At 41.7% G+C, this 22,927-nt stretch overlaps 1 protein-coding gene across 1 annotated transcript in view; it reads left to right on the forward strand.

Annotated features, from left to right (window-relative positions):
- LOC126088377 (cytochrome P450 4C1-like) overlaps window positions 1–22,927 on the forward strand; it is a 322,897-nt gene that overhangs the window by 135,430 nt on the left and 164,540 nt on the right. Inside the window, exon 3 of the mRNA XM_049906516.1 lies at window positions 18,920–18,989. Within this exon, the coding sequence (XP_049762473.1) occupies window positions 18,920–18,989 (70 nt within the window). The remainder of the gene's footprint in view (window positions 1–18,919; window positions 18,990–22,927) is intronic.

A 22,927-nucleotide genomic window follows, 5' to 3' on the forward strand; every position in this document is an offset into this window, starting at 1 on the left:
GAGCACTAGAGAGTCTGTTTACGGAATATTAATTCTGACGTGGTACTTTTATGCCCTGTGACGTGCGCAAATGGCCGTGCTGATTGCGTGGCCGCACCTTCTACCTTTCCAACGTCAACATGTAAATCGTCTTCACTCGCGTCTGACCATCATATTTTAGGTTTTCCGTGATTTCCTTAACTGTCCCCAGAAAAATATCGGGATGATTCTTTGAAAGGGCACGCCCGATTTCCTTCCCCATCCTTCACATAATCCGAGCTTGTGCTCCGTCTCTTATGAACTCAATGTCAAAGGGACGTTAAACCCAATCTTCCTTCCATCCAAATTAAAGATAGACAGTTTTGTAAACATAGATTAGTTAGTCTAAGTAGGTCTTTCTTTAGCTCATTATCTAGCCGGTGCATTGTCAGCATATCTCTAGTAAAAAGAATCTGCATATAAATTTTCCACATTGCCATTTCACACTGAAATTTAGTCTCCCTAATGAAGCTCTGTAATTGTGCTAGCCACTCGTTATAACCTTGAGTTGGTTACTTAAAACGCCAAAAAAATTTGTGTCTAGGGGTTGCACATGTATTTGATCCTCAAAATATGATTCTAAATTATCTTTAATTAGCTGAGTACTCGTGCCCAGGAATGTATCTATTCCATTTCTATTAGTCCATCACCTTCACCTTTTGTCTGCCCATCTCTTCCACCCTCCTCCCTGTACATCTACCCCTCCACCCCTTTCTGTCCGTCTCCACCTACCCCCACTCTCTGTCCATCTCTTTCTGTACCTCTCTTTGTCCGTCTGCTGCTCCTCCCTCACTCTCTCCATCTGTGTCTCCCTCGTTTGTCCAACTCATGCTTCCTTCTTTACATACACTACTGGCCATTAAAATTGCTACACCAGGAAGAGATGCAGATGACAAAGGGGTATTCATTGGAGAAATATATTATACTAGAACTGACATGTGATTACAGTTTCACGCAATTTGGGTGATAGATCCTGAGAAATCAGTACCCAGAACAACCACCTCTGGCCGTAATAACGGCCTTGATACGCCTGGGCATTGAGTCAAACAGAACTTGGATGGCGTGTACAGGTACAGCTGCCCATGCAGCTTCAACACGATACCACAGTTCATCAAGAGTAGTGACTGCCGTATTGTGACGAGCCAGTTGCTCGGCCACCACTGACCATACGTTTTCAATTGGTGAGAGATTTGGAGAATGTGCTGGCCAGGGCAACAGTCGAACATTTTCTGTATCCAGAAAGGCCAGTACAGGTCCTGCAACATGTGGTCGCGCATTATCCTGCTGAAATGTAGGGTTTCGCAGGGATCGAATGAAGGGTAGAGCCACGGGTCGTAACACATCTGAAATGTAACGTCCACTGTTCAAAGTGCCGTCAATGCGATCAAGACGTGACCGAGACGTGTAACCAATGGCACCCCATACCATCACGCCAGGTGATATGCCAGTATGGCGATGACGAATACACGCTTCCAATGTGCGTTCACCGCGATGTCGCCAAACACGGATGCGACCATCATGATGCTGTAAACAGAACCTGGATTCATCTGAAAAAATGACGTTTGGCGATTCGTGCACCCAGGTTCGTCGTTGAGTACACCATCGCAGCCGCTCCTGTCTGTGATGCAGCGTCAAGGGTAACCGCAGCCATGGTCTCCGAGCTGATAGTCCATGCTGCTGCAAACGTCGTCGAATTGTTCGTGCAGATGGTTGTTGTCTTGCAAACGTCCCATCTGTTGACTCAGTGATCGAGACGTGGCTGCACGATCCGCTACAGCCATGCGGATAAGATGCCTGTCATCTCGACTGCTAGTGATACGAGGCCGTTGGGATGCAGTACAGCGTTCCGTATTACCCTCCTGAACCCACCGATTCCATATTCTGCTAACAGTCATTGGATCTCGACCAACGCCAGCAGCAATGACTCGAAAGAGAAACCGCAATCGCGATAGGCTACAATCCGACCTTTATCAAAGCCGGAAACGTGATGGTACGCATTTCTCCTCCTTACACGATGCATCACAACAACGTTTCACCGGTCAACGCTGGTCAACTGCTGTTTGTGTATGAGAAATCGGTTGGAAACTTTCCTTATGTCAGCACGTTGTAGGTGTCGCCACCGGCGCCAACCTTGTGTGAATGCTCTGAAAAGCTAATCATTTGCATATCACAGCATCTTCTTCCTGTCGGTTAAATTTCGCGTCTGTAGCACGTCATCTTCGTGGTGTAGCAATTTTAATGGCCAGTAATGTATGTACTCCTCCTTCTCTGCGACATCTCTTCCCGCTTCCTTTATTTCCCACTCACTCCATCTCCTCCTCCCAGCTCTGTCCATCTCCTTCTTTCCTTCTCCTCGTCCATCTCTTCCTCCCCTCTCTCTCTCTTTCCATCTCCTCCTATGCTACACATAGCCGTATACACGTCCTCCTTCCCCCTCTCCGTCTGTCCATTTCTTCCTCCCCCAACAACAAAAGGAAGATGCTGAATCCCACAGTAATTCTTTCCAGACAGTAAGTAATACATGCACCAAATTTGGTTGAAATCGACCCAGGTGTTTGTAAGGAGCTCTTTACCCGAAGCTATGTTCGATAAGCATGTATTCCACATACATACAATATATATGATACTTAGTTGTAAACATGTTTCATCTATATCTCAAGCAAATTTCGCCCTCTGTTTCATTTTCACGCAGCTCTATATTTACGTAGCCGTATCTCCTGCACTATGTGTCACAAAATGATATAATTTAGTAGGTACATTCATCGGGAAATGTATATACTGTCTGCGAAATCTGTTGTCAGTAGATTTAATAGCAAAAAAATGTCACGAATGATGCACAGTTTTCACGAATCTCATTGTTATGACGTCATATCTCGTGAACTGTGCGCCGTATAATGATATAGTTTAGCAGATAAATTTATTTGTATGTGTGAATATTGTCTTCCAAATGTGTAGATTCAAATGGTTCAAATGGCTCTGAGCATTATGGGACTTAACACCTATGGTCATCAGTCCCCTAGAACTTACAACTACTTAAATCTAAATAACCAGAGGACATCACACAACACCCAGTCATCACGAGGCAGAGAAAATCCCTGACCCCGCCGGGAATTGAACCCGGGAACAAATGTGTAGAGACTACGGTTAGTGGTAATGAATTAAAACGTCATGCCTGATGTAGCAGTTTCTTGCATGAGCAACGAAAAGTAGTAAGCGATGAAGTATATTCCTCTCAAAATTTTATGGGGTTTTCCAACGAGAAAAGGTTAGAAATTATGTCTAAAGTCTACTGCGAGTCATTAAGTGCCCTTATTCTAAGACTGTATGAATAAAATCTGGTTATTCATCCGCAGTAGGCTACACTTCTTTTTCACCCACACTCTTTTAATAGGTAGGTGATTATTACCCCACAGCGATTCTTTCCATACAGTAAGTACATGTGTACTAGCCTTGCCGGCCGAAGTGGCCGTGCGGTTAAAGGCGCTGCAGTCTGGAACCGCAAGACCGCTGCGGTCGCAGGTTCGAATCCTGCCTCGGGCATGGATGTTTGTGATGTCCTTAGGTTAGTTAGGTTTAACTAGTTCTAAGTTCTAGGGGACTAATGACCTCAGCAGTTGAGTCCCATAGTGCTCAGAGCCATTTGAACCATTTTGAACCTAGCCTTGGCTGAAATCAGACCAGTCGATTTGGAGACGATGTGGAACAGACGTACATAAATATGTACATACATTCAAACAAACAAACATACAAATATACACACATACATTTTTGTAATATGTACGGATTTTTGAGTAGGATAGAATAACTGATTTGACTTTTCGAGATAACAGTCTGATTAACTGAAATATATTAGGATCAGCATTAGCAGTGAGAAAAGCCTTCCTATAATCGCCACCTGAAACTTGATGTGTGATCAGATGTTGTTCCCATAATTTGGACATTTCTGGCTGAACGTCGGAAATGGTGGCGGTGACATCCTCATAATGTTGGCCATGTTGCTTCACAACCTCTAGTTTGGCGAGACATGTCACAAGCAGCTCTTACATATAAAAGAGATGCTGCAAAATAAGTATCTGCAGTATCATGCAGTTCTGTTTGGGCAGCGTCTGAACAACACCATTCAGAACAGTATACGATAATCTCTTAAATTTCTTGGAATGAAAATGGAATTAGGTGCCCACACACAGATTCAAACAGTAAAAAATCAATGTAAAGGCCAAGCTCTACACTTAGGTAACAAAAGTCATGTGATAGCGATACGCCCATATACAGACTGCGGTATTATCACGTACACGATGTATAAAAGGGCAGTGCATTGAGGGAGCAATCATCTGCACTCACATGATTCTTGTGAATAGGTTTTCGGCGTGATTATGGCCGTACGACAGGTATTAACAGACTTTGAACGCGGAATGGTGGTTGGAGATACACGAAAGGGACATTCCATTTCGGAAATCTTTAGTGAATTCAATATTCCGTGATCTACAGTGTCAAGAGTGTGACGATACAGCAAATTTCAGGCACCTCTCACCACGAACATCGCAGAGGCCGACGGCCTAGACTTCACGACCGAGAGCAGCGTCGTTTTCATAACTTGTCAGTGCCAACCGACAAGCAACACTGAGTGATATAACCGTAGAAATTGGCGTGTAGCGAACGACGGACGTATCCGTTAGGACAGCACCTCGAAATATGGAGTTAACGGGCTACGGCAGCAGACGACAGGCTTTGGTAACAGCACGACATTGCCTGCAGTGCCTCTCCTGGTCTCGTAACCATATCGGTGGGACTGTAGACAACTGAAAAATCGTGTCCTTTTCCGGGTGAGTCCCGGTTTCCGTTGCTAAGAGCGTATGGTAGGGCTCGAGTGTGGCGCAAGCCCCGCGAAGCCATGGACCTAAATTGTCTGTAAGGTACTGTGTAAGCTGGTGTTGGCTCTGTTTACAAGGAATGTACTGGGCCCTCTAGTCCAACTGGGGAGACCATGATTGGAAATGGTTCTGTTCGACTACTTGGAGATTATTCATGGACTTCATGTTCCAAAACAATGATGGAATTTTTTATGGATGACAATGCGCCGTGTCACCGGACCACAATTGCTCTCCATTGGTATGAAGAACATTCTGGATAATTCAGGCGAATAATCTGGTCATCTGGATCTCCTTTCGTGAATTTCCTCGAACATTTAAGAGACATAAGCGAAAGGCCATTTCGAGCACAAAAACCTGTACTGGAAAAACTTCCCCAATTCCGGCGGCCGGCCGGTGTGACCGAGCGGTTCTAGGCGGTACAGTCTGGAACCGCGCGACCGCTACGGTCGCAGGTTCGAATCCTGCCTCGGGTATGGGCGTTTGTGATGTCCTTAGGTTGGTTAGGTTTAAGTAGTTCTAAGTTATAGGGGACTGATGACCTCAGCAGTTAAGTCCCATGGTGCTCAGAGCCATTTGAACCATTACGGACGCTGTAGAGGCACTATTCCTCAGTGTTTCTGCAGGAGATTTCCAACGACTAGTTGAGACCATACAACGTCGGGTTCCTGCACTACACCGGGTAAAAGGAGATCAGACACGTTATTAAGAGGTATTCCATGTTATTTGCCACCTCACTGTAATTTAAAGTGTTGCCACAAAAAATATCAGCTGTACTCGACCATACAATCTCTCTGCAAGTTGTATTGGCAGAAGTCTTCTCTTAAATATTGTTGAAATTCCGCTTCCAGTTACGGTGAGTTTTCTTTATCGCCAGTTTTTGATACTAGCAGTACATTTTCTTGTCGCCAGTTTAATAGGCGGGAAAATTATTCCTTGAATCCGTACAGCCTCATTACCGGCTTATGTTGTTCCTGTAGTACTGGGGCATACCTTTTCTCGTCACCATTTCATGTTCTAACAGGAAGCGGACCAACAGCTATAGAGTTCCGGGGGTTTAGGAATGTGGCCTACTTTCTCGTTTAAGGTCATACCACAGTACAACATTTCTAAAACGGAAGAACTGTATCAACACATGAGAAACTAGAACAATCAGTTACTAAAACAACGTGTATGAAAGTATGCTCAGTTCCTGCTTAATGAGAATACGTGGCACTGATGTAAACCTCTGAACCGAATATAACACTTATTCACTTATGAAATTTGTTATTAACAATCCGAACGAATTCAAAAGTAATAGCAGTGTACATGGCTACAACACTAGGAGAAAGGATGATCTTCACTACTCAAGGTTAAATCTAACTTTGGCTCAGAAGGGGGTAAATTATGCTGCCACGAAAGTCTTTGGTCACTTACCTAATAGCATCAAATGTCTGACAGACAGCCATATAGCATTTAAAAGGAAATTAAAAGAATTTCTTAATGGCAACTCCTTCTACTCATTAGATGAATTTTTGGATATAATAAGTGGGTAATTTCCCCAACCCCAACAAAAAAATTAAAATTATTGTCATGTAATATTTTGTGTAATGTAATATCTTGTATAGGCACCTTTTATTAACCTGACACGTTCCACATCATTACGAAGTGTCGTATTAATCTAATCTAATCTAATCTAATCTAATGGTAGCTAGTTAATAACTAATCTGTAGTTCAGTTTGGACTGCAGTTACATAGTTCATAAGTTCAATTAAAAGCAAGGGTGGCAACATTAAGAGTACAATAGATATTCCAATGTTACAAACAGAAGAGAGAGTGGATAGGTGAGAACAGTACATTGAAGGTGTTTATGAGGGAGAGGAGTTATCTGATGACGTGATACAAAAAGAAATTGGAGTAGATATGGAAGAGGTAGGAGATAAAGTGTTAAAGTCAAATTTAAAAAAGCTCGGGATGACTTGACGTCAAATAAGACAGGAGGGACAGAAAAATTTCCATCGGAATTTCTAAAAGCTTTGGGAAATTGGCAACGAAACGACGATTGAAGTTGGTGTGTAGATAGGGCCGAGAACTATCGCACATGCAGTCTAACAGCTCATCCATCCAAGCTGCTGACAAAGGTAATACACAGAAGAATGGAAACTAAAATGAGCAACTGTTAGAAGACTATCAGATTGCCTTTACAAAATGTAAAGGCACCACCCAGGCAGTCCTCACGTTCGGCTTGATAATGAAAGCAAGACTGAAGAAAATTTAAGACACAGTCATGGGCCTTGCCGACCTGGAAAAGGTGTCCAACAATGTAAAATGGTGCAGGATTTTCGAAATTCAGTACAATAATTTCTTAAACTCAGAAAGATGCCTCAGTTGCTGCTTCATTCTTGTCTAACGGTTTTGGAAAAGTTTATTGTTGAGCATAAAGTTTTGATTTTATGTGCCTTACTTCTCCTTTCCTTAGAGTATAATCCAGTGGGAAACACTTTTCAACCGCTTAGCGAACTGTTTTGAAGTGACGTTCGGCGTTCCCTTTCTCCCAACTGATACACTTGCATAGCGAAGTAAACGCACACAGTGTCCTTCACCTGGGTAAAGAAATCGGTTTCCCATTCCGAACGAAAGTGAAGATTTCGCTTGAACACGTCATTATTTGAACGAATCTGGCTTAGTAATGGAGCGTAAATCAAACAATCCACGTTAGAAAATGATTGCTTTATACATAAAAAACATAATTTGCAATACATCCCGCGCATACAGTCAACTATGAGGCCAACAGTGCAGTATTCTTCACTAACAATGGCAGTTACATTAAGATGTTAGGCTTTTCTGGTGGCATCTGACAAGAGTGTAACCCCGTACGAAAGTGAAACCAAACGTAGACGATAAGCAGTTCGGACATGAAGAAAATATTAGTTTTTGAGGTGTGGTGCTACAGAAGAATGCTGGAGATTAGATAGGTAGATAGTTTAACTAATAAGGCGGTATTCAACAAAAAAGACCTTTGTAGCGTTACTTGACTATAGGAAGTGATCGGCTGATAGGACAGCTTGTGAGTTATCAAGGAGTCGTCCATATATTATTGGAAGGAACAGCGGGGGTTGAAACTTGCAAAGGGGGACGAAGAAATGAGAACAGTAAGTAGGGTCAAATGGATTTCGGTTTCAGTAGTTACTCTGAGATGAAGAGGTTTGTTCAGGATAGAATAACGTGAAGAGTTACGTCAAATTAGTCTTCGGACTGAAGTCCAGAACAACGACGTATCTTTATTTCACTGTCCCTGTAATAGGTAGCTATCCAGTGAAATATGATGTAACCAGTAAAATTATGTTGAAATATTATTTTTATTTCGTTTAACTGATGGCAACAGCCAACATTTGTTCAAATGGCTCTAAGCGCTATGGGACTTAACATCTGAGGTCATCAGTCCCCTAAACTTAGAACTACTTAAACCTAACTAACCTAAGGACATCACACACATCCATGCCCGAGGCGGGATTCGAACCCGCGACCGGTGCAGCAGCGCGGTTCCAGACTGAAGTGGCTAGAACCGCTCGGCCACAGCGGCCGGAGCCAACATTTGTTCAAGAGTTAATAGATTCCCTGCAGAACGTGTTCTTGTGCTGTTACGAATCCTTCAGTCGCTCATGTAGTTCTCGAATGTAGATATATTCATTCGAAAGTACTGTAAGAACTTTTAGCTGTGTCGTCCGACAAGACACCACAGGAGCCAAGATGCGAGCTGGTGCAGTGCCCTAGAGACTCGCCACTTGCACGAGTTCCACCAGCGGCGCTGAGGATGAAGATATCGTCGTTGTTTCGAACAACCGCGGGCCGAGTACAATCCGCCAATGACCCGACGACAAAGGAGGAGCTCACTCGAAAGATAGAAGAGCAGCTCTCCCCCACTTAGTTACGGATCATTGTTCAGGGTTGACTTTGACAGGAAACGTCGTTTGTGAACTCTTAGAAGTGAACAGACAGTCGTAAATTCCAATGTCACAAATTTCCAGCACACCGGTTGCAAACAGAATTTAAAATTGTTTAACTATTTTTCAACGCCAACTAGGGGCGCCTTCTTCAGAAGAAACTGTTACCTTTCCGAACAATATCACAAAAAATGTTCAAATGTGTGTCAAGTGTTATGGGACTTAACTGCAAAGGTCATCAGTCCCTAAGCCTACACACTACTTAACCTAAATTATCCCAAGGACAAAGACACACACCCATGCCAGAGGGAGGACTCGTACCTCCGCCGGGACCTAACAGTATCACAGGAAGGTACATTAATAGCAGGTAGGCATTAGAACAAACACTTAATTTTTACAAAGTAAATTGCATAAAAATAGTCACATGTGGTTAAAAGGAAATTCAAGAGACATGAGTCTAGTCAAAACATTAAAACCACAATTAAAATATTTTCCACCTGAATACATAACAGGTACAGTCAAAATTTTAAAACATTATATAAATATGCCACTAAGGGCACTACAGCGGTATAGGACAAGAGTGAGTAACAGCGACTGCGCGAGCGGCCCGTAGCAAATGACAACGTGAACATGATATAGCTGGCAGCATCTAGTAGCAGAATTTACAGAGGTCTAACAACATTTAAACAAAATTAATAGAATAGTGATTGACAAATTAACAGGATGTAAATCATAAAAGCAAGGGAGAGGAAAACAGTACTTAAGGGCCTAACAAGGAAGCGGATAGCCAACATTAGATATCAGACACCTCTAAGTAACGGCTTTAAGCCATTAAAAAACTTTTTATTACACGAGTGCAGTTGTTCATTTAATATGAAGCCATCATTCAGAGAAAGATGTTTGAAGATCCGTAACTCTTCCAAAATGTTTAGTCTAAAACCTTTTCTTTCACAGTCCAAAATTCTGATGTCATGAATTTCCATTTAAATGTGTTTTTAATGTTGTGACTAGAGCGATGTCGCTTGAATTTCCTTTTAACCACATGTGAATACTTTTATGCAAATTAATGTGTGAAAATTATGTGTTTGTTCTAATGCCTACATGCTATTAATGTACCTTCCTATGATATCGTTAGGTAAGGTAACAGTCTCTTCTGAAGAAGGCGCCCATAGTTGGCATTGAAAACTAGTTAAAGAATTTTAAATTCTATTTGCAACCGGTTGGCTGGAAATTTGTGACATTGTAATTAATTACGGTTGCTGATCACAGCCATGTTCAAAACATCAATTTTAAATTGTATTTGCAATGTTGTGTGAAGTTGACCTACGATTATTTGCACTTAGCCATTGAGAGCCTTTTTTGTGTTATATTACAAGCAGTGTTGCAAACTTCATTACTCAACAAGTCCCAAAGATAAGTAAACCGTTTTTAACTCATTTGTGTGCCTTTATTACTAATTTGTTGGAGTGTTGTAGAACCTTTTTTCTCCTGCCCTGTTACCTAAACCTGGGGCTTAGCAGTGCAACAGTGGCAGGGAGAGATTGTCTTAGTGGTGTACGGCACCAAGCCGTTTCACAATCTCACAAATACGGCCTAATGTAACAACAGTGGCAACTCGGCCTTATCAGCAGTAGCGACGAGGCCTTCACAAAACTGGCGACGAGGGTTTACAAAAATTTCAGGATCGCTGCGAATCTCTTGAACTAGAATTAACTTACTGAATCCTCTGTATCCTGTTTGTCCTTCTTTTTGTTGTTGTTGTTGTTGTGGTGGTCTTCAGTCCTGAGAATGGTTTGATGTAGCACTCCATGCTACTCTATCCTGTGCAAGCTTCTTCATCTCCCAGTACGTACTGCAACCTACATCCTTCTGAATCTGCTTAGAGTATTCATCTCTTAGTCTCCCTCTACGATTTTTACCCTCCACGCTGCCCTCCATGACCGAATTGGTGATCCCTTAATGCCTCAGAACATGTCCTACCAACCGATCCCTTCTTCTCGTCAAGTTGTGCCACAAATTTCTCTTCTCCCCAATCCTATTCAATACCTCCTCATTAGTTACGTGATGTACCCATCTAATCTTGAGCATTCTTCTGTAGCACCACATTTCGAAAGCTTCTATTCTCTTCTTGTCTAAACTATTTATCGTCCACGTTTCAGTTCCATACATGCCTACGCTCCATACAAACACTTTCAGAAACGACTTCCTGACACTTAAATCTATACTCGACGTTAACAAATTTCTCTTCTTCAGAAACGCTTTCCTTGCCATTGCCAGTCTACATTTTACATCCTCTCTACTTCGACCATCATCAGTTATTTTGCTCCCCAAATAGCAAAACTCCTTTACTACTTTAAGTGTCTCATTTCCTAATCTAATACCCTCAGCATCACCCGACTTAATTCGACTACATTCCATTATCCTCGTTTTGCTTTTGTTGATGTTCATCTTATATCCTCCTTTCAAGACACTATCCATTCCGTTCAACTGCTCTTCCAAGTCGTTTGCTGTCTCTGACAGGATTACAATGCCATCGGCGAACCTCAAAGTTTTTATTTCTTCTACATGTATTTTAATACCTACTCCAAATTTTTCTCTTGTTTCCTTTATTGCTTGCTCAATATACAGATTGAATAACATCGGGGAGAGGGTACAACCCTGTCTTACTCCCTTCCCAACAACTGCTTCCGTTTCATGTCCCTCGACTCTTATAACTGACATCTGGTTTCTCTTTCTTTTTAAGCGACGATAAAATAAAATCCACGCTAGCAGTTGTTTAATGGGAAACAGTAAAAGACGAAAACAAGAGGAGCCAGGGCACTGTGTCGCGGACAACAGCAATCGGACACGATGGCACGCCGTGTACGCGGTGCCGTTTAGAGGGCTGCCGGACAAGTGTGAATGGGCCGAAGACCGGGATCGATGCACACGACTAACAGCCGCACGTGCTCGCAGAGACACCGCAGCGTCAGATACCATTCCACTGCACACACGGCAGCACTGCATAATAAGCACGTAGCACTGCTGGGACTGGAAGCCAGCCAGTATACACGTAGCCAGAAGAAAGCAGGCAGTGTTTGCTTATTTCGTTTTTGAATACTTTAAGAAACGCAACAGCACGTTTTGGACTAACAAAGTTGTTAATTCACAGCTGTTCATGGCTGGTGAAAGGAACGTTCATGTTGCAGTTTATAGATTTAAGAGAGGACTACGGTTCTTTAACTATTTTCGAATGAGTGTACAGTAGTTTGATGAGTTAACAGTAAAACTGCAATCATCCATCAAAAGGAAAGACTAGGCGATGAGGTTTTCAATATCGCCTAATGTAATCTTATTTGGTTACGAGATCGCACGCTAGTACCTTCCTCTCCTAGGGGGACAAACGGGTCTTTAGTATAAGACATGACAAGAGATACGTGGAAAGCGCATTTGGAATTCTAATGAATAGATGGAGTATACTTCACAAAGGTACCAATGTGAAGCTGAAATTTACTGTTAGCATTATCAGTCGTTACTGTGTTCTTCACAACTACTGCCATTTCACTGATGGTTTTAACTTTGAAGGCCTTGATGTACACATAGGCCGGCCACGGTGGCCGAGCGGTTCTAGGCGCTTCAGTTTGGAACTCCACGACTGCTACGGTCGCAGGTTCGAATCCTGCTTCGGGAATGAATGTGTGTGATGTCCTTACATTAGTTAGGTTTATGTAGTTCTAAGTTCTAGGGGACTGATGACCTCAGATGTTAAGTCCCATAGTGCTCAGAGCCATTTGAACCATTTTTGTACACATAGCGTGTGTAATCTGGAAATGAAACTCCATCAATCCAAGGAAGAGTTTCACTTAATAGTAGAAGCAAAATTTTCACTGGTTATTTTAGGCAATGCTGGCAAATTCCATGGCAAGACAAATATATCTAATCTTGTCGGTAACAATCATAGTCAACATTGTATCAATTTAGTCCAGACCGTGAAAGACTGATTTATATAAATGTTGAAATATATGTAATAATGTATGTTGTTTCTGCAGTAGAATAAAGCATTGATTATACTGAAGTTTTTGACGAAATTTATTTTAAAATGGTATTACTAAAAGAAGATTTACTCGTTCAGCTGAAAGTTTTGAATTGCCACATTCGAGCGAAACAGCCATCTAGAATAAAAGCACAAAATAGTTTATTTGTGATACTGTTTCACAGTGACACCTATATCATTTTTCTCATGATGTGGTTTCGTAGCAAAACCCCCACAAAACTTGTCATCCACACACCTCGGGACATGAATCTACGTTCTAATCCAGTAGTGCCAACCTTTTAGTTTACCTGGGCCAGCCGTGCGGTCTCAAGCGCCTTGTCACGGTTCGCGCGGATTCCCTCCGTCGCAGGTTCGAGTCCTCCCCCGGGCATGGGCGTGTGCGGGGTAGCCGTGCGGTCTAGGGCGGCTTTTCACTGTTCGCGCGGCTTACCCCCGTCGGAGGTTCGAGTCCTCTCTCGGCCATGGGTGTGTATGTTGTCTGTTTAAGTTTGATTAAGTAGTGTGTAAGCCTAGGTACCGATGACCTCAGCAGTTTGGTCCCATAGGCCTTACCACAAATTTCCAATTTGCCAGATTGGCGAAAGACGAGTATTTTTGGGCCGCACGTAATGTACTTAATACTACTGACAATAACTGCTGAGCAAAAAGATAAGAGAGATAGAGAAAGAGAATAATATCATGTGATGGCAGTTCAGATCGAAAATATTCATTTCATCATGACTTTATATAAACAGAATTTTAAGAAATTTTTTTTCCTTTTTCTACCTCTTCGATGAACCAACTGGATGTTCAAACCTGTTGCATCCCTGGTGGCTGACGGCAGCTGTAGCTGCCCCATTCGTTTACAATGATTGCTGCTTCGCGGCAATCGGCGGGCACAAGTCCCTCACCGCGTTCTCGCGGCGGGTTTGGAGTGGGGCCGCCGTAGTGTGCGGGGCTTCATTGTTTCACGTAAATTGCTGATGTGGTGTCACCGCCAGACACCACACTTGCTAGGTGGTAGCCTTTAAATCGGCCGCTGTCCGTTAGTATACGTCGGACCCGCGTGTTGCCACTATCAGTTATTGCAGACCGAGCGCCGCTACACGGCAGGTCTAGAGACACTTCCTAGCAATCGCCCCAGTTGTACAGCCGACTTTGCTAGCGACGGTTCACTGACAAATTACGCTCTCATTTGCCGAGACGATAGTTAGCATAGCCTTCAGCTACGTCATTTGCTACGACCTAGCAAGGCGCCATTACCAGTTACTATTGATGCTGTAAAACATGTACCGTCAAGAGCGATGTTCACCAATTCTGGATTAAAGTTAAGTATTCCAGCAGCTACGTACTTTTTTTGCTTGTATAATTACCTTGTCCTGTTCCAGACCTCACGCCAGCCTGCGTGAGCTTAAACGCGTGCCTTTCGGCTTCCTCGTAGTGGGTTGGCTGTCTTGCCGATCCACAACAGCTGAAATGGGAGAGAAAATGACACTGCGAGCTTCTGATAATAAATAGCTCCTGTACATTGACCATTTCGTTTTCGCATTGAGGCTCTCCGACTTACACTTTGGACATAACTCCAAGAATCTGTACTTATTTGAAATTGTTCTTGGTCCAGGTCTGGTGCATCTGAATATTATTCAGGATGTTGTGAAAACGTCTTAGTGTGAGAAAGTGCGAGATACACAGTTACGAAACTGCCAGTTACTAAACTGCAGTCTATTGAGTCGGCGATTATTTGAGAAGTTAATTCTTTAATTCACTATTTGTGTCTAATGGGGACGATTTGGAACAATTGACATTATGCCACGGGACCAGAGAGAGACATAAAAAAAGAGTAATATTGCAAGCTATTCATCAATGCGAAATTTGTTTAAATCACTTGCTCGCCATTGTGAGGCATCAGCCAAACTAACACTCACTCTTTTATTTATCTTTAGCCTTGATCTATAATTTTTATATTTGGATGTTACAGAAAATAATTTGTGCTTCATTGTGTTATCCCAGACAAACTACAACAGAACACAAATTATGTATATAAATAACTACTGAACTGTGACACTGAACAAAAAAACACCTATATCTTAGACTCAGCGTTATCTAAACGTTATGGAAAGGTAAATGTGGTATCACATGTCAATACAACTCCAAAAGCGTCGTTACGTTAGTTTTGGAATTGAAATTCTCCGTTTGACGTCGACAGTGGTTGCTCGAGACTGGGTGTATTGAGCGCTACATGCCCAATATGCCACACCTTCATTGGCTCCGTACCACGAGTGCCCTTTGCTGCCGTAATGCAGGACAGCCGGCAGCAGCTGCCCCGTCCACTGGTGCTTGGAGCCACTTCACCACAGGACTCTACACAGAAGCCGCCTACTCACTGCTCCGGCCCCATCGTTGTTGCTATTGTATGAGCTGGATTCCATTTCGTGTTGCCTCATTTATAATGAGTCTTCATACATTTGGAGAAATGATAATTAAGCGAATCATATATTTACTGTGTCAACTTGCTCGCTAATCATTTCTTCATTTCTGCTCCTGTCCAGATTTCCTACAATGACAATCGCCACGCCACTTGCAGACCACCTTTCCATATCATTGTATACGAAGTCGTACACAACAGTAAAAATTGCGCTAACCCGAGCAGAGGAACTATGATTTTTCATGAACAGGGTTTTGTGTTAATGGATATTGGAAAATCGATTTGTACCCCACTCGTTTGAATGACACTCCTGTTGCTTTAATTGCTGTTGTATTTGCTCCGTGCTAGTATGCGAATCCAATATTACTAACAAAAACGGCAAGCGTCAGTAGGACTCGTGCCTGAGAGTTCTATACAAAATAAATTATGTATATAAAAACTAAACACCTCCAGAACAGGCCGTGAAGGGCCAACGGTGCTGACGGCCGCCTTGTCATCCTCAGCTCGTAGGCGTCATTGCATGCGAATATGGAGAGGCATGTGGTCAGCACACCGCTCTCCCGACCGTATGTCAGTTTACGAGACCGGAGCCGCTACTTCTCAATCAAGTAGCTCCTCAGTTTGCCTCACAAGGGCTGAGTGCACCCCGCTTCCCAACAGCGCTCGACAGACCGGATGGTCACCCATCCAAGCGCTAGCCCAGCCCGACAGCGCTTAACTTCAGTGATATGGCGGGAACCGATGTCACCACTGCGGCAAGGCCGTTGGCACAAATTATGTATATAGAAAATAATAATAATTTCGTGTGGCTCAGTGGTTCAATGGCCAGGTGCAAGTCTTTCTATTGGACTTGAGTGTCCCTAACCTATGTCAGTTATCCAGCTGGGAAAATGCGACCCACAGTTTAACTTTGTATCCGAACCATGTGTTGATTCTGGTGATTTCTCACATCGTTGAGGTAAGAGCAAGGTTGAAACGAAGATTGAAAAAATCCGTGGTCCGACTGAGATTGAATCCCATGACCTCACGGTATCCAACAACGTGCTTTCCCATTTTCAGTTACATTAAAACTCTCTGATTTGACAAAAAAAATGTATAAGGGAAAGCGTATAATAGATTCATACATAATGTGTGATCATCGCTTCAATAACAATGAAAGAAGGTCAAATAGGAGGCCTCTAGGCGAAAAAATAAAAATTTATCATCACAGAACCACCAGAGACTTTTTATTTTTTTATTGTCTTAGCAAAAGTTTCTCAATCTGAGAACAGTGACTGTCTAAAAGAGTCACATCGATGTGCAATTAGCATCAATAACAAACAAACAGAAATGAAAGTAAGAACGGCCTTCTACTCCAAGCTCTTTGGGTTCCATATTTTGGGTGGAGATTTTATCGACAAAAACAAGCATAAAAACGTCCAGTAAACATGGACAATAAAGCGCATACCTTGTGGGATGTGATATCTTGTTCAGTAGAATAGATGTGTTTCACAAAGACAAAGATGTTCAAATCATTCAAATGGCTGAGCACTATGGGACTCTTCTGAGGTCATCAGTTCCCTAGAACTTAGGACTACTTAAACCTAACTAACCTAGGGACATCACACACATCCATGCCCGAGGCAGGATTAGAACCTGCGACCGCAGTGGTCTGGCGATTCCAGACTGTAGCGCCTAGAACCGCTCGGCCACTCCGGCCGGCAGACAAAGATGTACGAGTCTTCATAGCTCTTAAGGCATGCCCTTCCGAGCCCATGTTTACTGGACGTTTTTTCTTGTTTTGATCGATATTATTTACTTCTACAATACGGAAAGCAAAGACCTTGCAGTAGAAGAGGTTCACTATTGGAAGTATCAGAACGATTTTCGCAAAACTTTTTTACATTGTCGTTTTTGGAACAGAGTCCCTTACCTGAATCTGATACATTTGCCCTTCACAATAATAACGGAATTAACCTGTGTGCCCTGAAAGAAATTCATCTGGCATTATAAATCCTACAGCTGAAACAGAGCAGATTCCGTTCTTGTCTTCGCTTTGTTTTTTCCTTACGACACATCGATTTCATTGCAGTTTTTTTTTTATCTGACGTGTTTTGCTTATAGTGGATTTGTTAAATATTTATGGTTTGGACGCAAAGGCACCTTCATAGAAAGTGAGGAATGTTGTGTAACACACCTTCTACAGCCACTGTTATTTGGTTCAAATGGCTCTGAGCACTATGGGACTAAACATCTATGGTCATCAGTCCCCTAGAGCTTAGAACTACTTAAACCTAACTAACCTAAGGACATCACACAACACCCAGTCATCACGCCGCTGTTAATGATGTTTGTCTGAAGTAGATGTGGAAACCAAGCTGGTATTCTCGCTAGCGGTTATGCAGACATAGAATTTAAAAACTACATCCAACCCCTTTCGAGTAGTGTACCAACCATTACCAGTTTGACGCACGATTATAGTTGTTCATTGGCACCTCTGTGTCACTTAATCATTGTGTTACATTATACAATCAAATTATTACATAGCTCAGTACAAGTAAATAAGAAAGATACGGAAATATCCTACATCTAGCTATGAAGTACCTACCTGAAAGAAGCAGCAAAGGATTATGAAACGAGAGGCGTATTACACAATAAGGCTCTGTTCAGAATGGCTATTTCTCTGTTTTCTGTTTCTTGTGAAGGTGGCAAAGACGACATCTGGATGCAAGCCACTGGACTGCTCAGTAAGCGAAACAAGTGACACAAGTAACTGAGTGTATTTTTTAAAAATTCCTTCCTGGAAACACCACTCTCACTGCAGTATTCCCAGCAAATGCGCCTTTTTTATCACAAATCTCTTTGGAGTACCCTTCTTGACGTTGGAAGTAGTTATCTAATGCTGGTACGAGATGACTTCGACCTTGAGTAACAGGCTACACTTCCAGTGACAGGTCACAGCTTGTAGCAATTAGACTAGTTATATTCATGGTCACCCCCACTCCTGTCCGCCTTCCCACCAAGGAATCACTATCCTGTCCATGCACCTTCTTCCGTCCCCTTTGGCCCGATCGGATTCTAACCCCTCCTGCTCTTCATCTTTTATAAATACAGCAAATAAGTGGGAAATGGGAGTCATGTTCTTGGCATCATAAGGAGAGATTCATGTTTGTTTGGTGTTACAGTATGGGCATTTCTTGTAAATAATAACAATAAATAAAATTAATAATTGGGCCAGTTACACGCATTTCGTCATTTTAAGGTCTGGGCTCCAGGGAAGATGACCAGGGAGTCGGTATATGTTACAAATAATAATTATAACAAATTAATTTTATTATTATCAGAATTATATGAATTTCGTCACTGGATGTCTGTCTGATGTACTGACAGAATTAGAGAGTGGTTATTTGTTTTAAATAATGAAATTATTATTATTCCAGCTACTCAAGTTTCATCCTGCTCCTCTTGAAGTCACATCCTGTTATGTCAGTGGCATTTCACGTAAAATGAATGTTGAATTAAATCAATGTCATGACGCCCTCAGCCAATCAGAATGCAAAATTTGCTTTAAAGTATCTGAATTATTTATCAGTCATGTGCTGTTGCTCACCGTTTGAAGTATGTGTTTTGTTGTGAGAGGATTAGGCTGACAGTATTTGCTATAACTAACAAATTAACTTTATTATTACTTCAGCCATGTGAATTTCATCATTCGAGGCGCCAGCAGAGACCAGCCACCACCCCAGGCAGCAAAAAGAAGACAAGTAAGTAATCTCACAATTAACTGCTATTTTGAATTAATTTGCTGCAATTTTACTGACTTTTCCAGAATAACGACAGTTCTATCCTAAATACGGCGTTAACAAATTAACAAAGAGTATAATACAACAACAAAAACCTTCTTGCAAGGACTTTAAATCTCAAAGAAAACTACAGCAGTATATACAGGGTGATTTTTCCAACGTGTACAAACTCTAAGGATTGACTGATGAGAGGATGTGGGACAAAAAAGGTCTAATGAAACTATGTCCAGAAACACATGGCGTCCATGCTGAAGACTATTTATTCAGTCACACACTGTTCCAGAGATTGCGATCTAATATGCGCTGTACCATGAAGCCACAGTCACAGTATACAAGGTTTCCCCTTAGAGGGTGATAGGGTGATGTGGTTCCTCATACATCGTGCCCTAGCGCCCTCTCCTGTCATGGTAATGTTGTGCCCAATTCACTTCTCTTGCTGACTCACCTTATAGTGGATGTGACACAGCTTTGTACACAATGGTTCTGTATTCGAATCGAGAGTTTGCTGACATGGTGTTTACTTACAGAAAGACAAATGGGAATGGGTGGCAGGAAAAGTTTATGAGGAGACCTATCCCTGCTGATAACAGCCATAGCATTCAATGTTTGCCACAGTGTTTCGCCGTTTGTCTGAGACAGTGTCGTTTCAGGAAGAAGGAAACCATGAAGGACGTACCCGAAATGTTCAGATGCCAGACTTGGAAGAAAATGTTATTTCTACTGTGGAAGGCGACCACCATTTCAGTACCACGCAGTTAGCCTGCCAGTACAGGGTAAGCTAAATGACCGTGTGGAGCATTCCCCACAACAATTGTTACTACCCTTATCACTTACAGCGTATGCAGGGCTTACTAGCGATAAAGTGTCCACACTGGAACGAGTTTTGTCACTCGTTTCTTCATCAGGCAACCACAATTTGTGTCATCCATCCTATTCACAGATGAGGCCACCTTTACACGGAGTGGTATTTTCAGCTTCCATGATAGTCATCAGTGGGACAGTATGCAGAACCCCCATGGTATGGTGACAGCGAATCGTCGGCACCGGTGAAAATGGGATGTGTGGGTCGCGATATTAGCGACCATATTTTGGGACCAGTGTTCCTTCCATGTCGCCTAACAGGCCAGAACTATCGACGTTTTTATGGGTGAATGCCTCCCCTGCTGGAAGAAGTTCCATTGATGATTCGAAGGGTTATGAGGCTGCCACATGATGGTGCTCCAGCCCAGTTCGTTGTTAAGATCCTGACACATCTCAGTCGTGTCTTCCCTGGTGAATGGAAAGGACGAGGGGTCCAGTCGCATGGCCTGCTTGTTCAACAGATCTCAACCCATGGGATTTCTGGTTATGGGGCTATCTCAGAAGTGTCGTGTATGCAGAGCCCATTCCAGATGTGGAGACACTGGATCAGCGTTTTCATGCTGCCTTTGACACTGTTTCGATGCACCCTGACGGATATGAACGTGTGAGACAGAACATGCTGTGGCACGTACATTCGTGCATTGAGGCACACGGAAACCACTTTCAACACATACTGTAACTATGGTACATGGTACAGCGCTTATTAGACCACAGCCTCTGTAACAATGTATGACTGAATAGATGGTCTCTGACATGGAAACCATGCATTTTCGGACATAAGTTCATTAGACTGTTTTTGTTCCAAATCCTCTCATCGATCAATCTCTGGAGTTTGTACACGGTGGAAAAAATCACCCTGAAAAGAAAAAAGAAAAACCCAATAAACTCTTGCTAAGCCACCCCTAAGTAACTAGTGTACGTATTAAGATGAGTGCATTATCCTATTGGCAGAAATAATTACATCATGGTGTAGTCCACAAAACGGCAGTATAAATTAACAAAACGTCTGATGTAAGATGCAGCTGTGTATGGTGTCATAGCAAAATTTCTTAAGTCCGGCAGTTTTAACGATTTCCAAAAGCGCGTTTGTGGCATATGTTGAGATAGTTTTGGCAGTTAGAATTGTGTGGGTTGATATTCTTTTGGAAGAAGTACAATTTGTAGTAATTCTAGTTGGGTGGGGAATCTGCATTCCATCTGTGTGGTAAAAACAAAGCATCTCTAACTATATAATATAGACAATAATAATACTTTACACACAGACTATAAAAATATGGAACAATACATTAAAAATATGGAAAATATGGAAAAATATGGAAAAAATGCGTAAGAGAGATAAAAATTGGACAAAATTAAAAAATGTGGAAAACAGGGAAAAATCAGGATTTGAATTTGTAATATATGATATCTGTATTTATTTGTAGGGGATAGTAGAAATTTTCCAACTAAGCACTAGATAAAGTTGTATAGAAGAGGATGATTTGATGCGTATACAAAAAAAGAATACCATTATACAGAGTTTGTAATTGGCATACCTATTAATGAGGGTTTGTAGTCTTTAACGTAACAGCTCTATAAAGGAGAGGGGATGATGTTACACATATATGTTTAGCAAAGAAAGTAATGAAAAAGGATGATTAACATGAAAAGAAGTTAAAAGCTCAAAATACAAATGATGATTTGGGTATAGAGACAAATTGAAGAATGAGTTAAAGCAACAATAGATGAGCTATTGAAGAAATACATGTTCTAATGGCTAATGTGTCTGGATTATGACACACAGATTCATGGATGTTAATATAGACTGTTTGCACATCTAGAATCACTTTTGTAGAATATGCTGTGATATTGTAATAACAAGCTACTTTATACTAATAATTACCACAATATTGCTGAAAATATCATAATTTTGACGTAACATGAGGTATTTCCTCCAGGCTAACCTTACTGAGATGATTCTTTTGACTTATTAGATATAATTTTTTCTAAATATCTAATAACTTACAAGAATCAGATTTATAAATAGTGTCATGCTTTGTAATGAATTAGTTTGAGTCTTCCACCTTAATGGAGTTTTTTCGATTTTTTTTTCAGTTGTAAAGTAGCAGCATTTCTACCAGTAGGACAACATTCACTTGCTAGTAATGTAAGGATGATGTAGATTTTCTTTTAGATGATGTAGATTTTCTTTTAGAACCAAGACGTTGAAACATGTTCATTATTTGCGATTATGCACTCAGAACTGTGGCTGAAAAAGTTCAATCTTCCCAGAGGCTTTTGCTAGTGTTAAGAATGTGAATTATTATAGCGACAGTGAATCTGACATTAGAAAGAACGACTATAGATTTCCGTAAAAAGGAGATGTCTGCCTGTATTGCTGGCAAAGGGAAAGACACTAAAGGATTTAGTGTGTCGAGCAGAATTAAACCATTACCTATTAAAGTTTATAAGTTGGTCACAGGATCATAACGCCACTTCATGATGTTATTTCCTGTCAAGACTCGTAACATAAGAATATGTGTTGATACTACTGATAAAAAATGCGCGTTATGTGGTTGGTTGGCTGGTTCATGACTTAACATTTCTCTGTGTGTCGGAGCTCTTATTGCTCTAACTCTACAAACACGAAAGGTCCACGTATCCAAAGATTTTTGCTAGGGTTAACAATGTGGGTAAGTCTATTGACAGTAAATTCGAGAATGCAAAGGGCAACCGTACACCTCTGTGACAAAGGAGAGACCTACCTGTCTTGACAGTAAGGATATAGATATCTAAAGGGTTTAATGTGTCAGTCAGAGTTAAACCATTTCCGTGTCAACACTTCTGGTCATAACTCCCAAAAGTAGAATATGTATTGACACTATCGATTAAAAAGAAAGAAGCATTAAGTGATCACCTGTTTAGTTCTTAATGTCACATTTCACCCATATGTCAGATCTCTTATTGCTCTAATGCTACAGACATAAAACATGTAAGTCTTGTTGTCCAGAACTTTAAACCTGATGATTTTATTGTAGCAGACAGAAAGCGAGTGGGGT

The sequence above is a fragment of the Schistocerca cancellata genome, chromosome 6, assembly GCF_023864275.1.
Source record: "Schistocerca cancellata isolate TAMUIC-IGC-003103 chromosome 6, iqSchCanc2.1, whole genome shotgun sequence".
NCBI classification, from domain to species: Eukaryota; Metazoa; Arthropoda; class Insecta; order Orthoptera; family Acrididae; genus Schistocerca; species Schistocerca cancellata.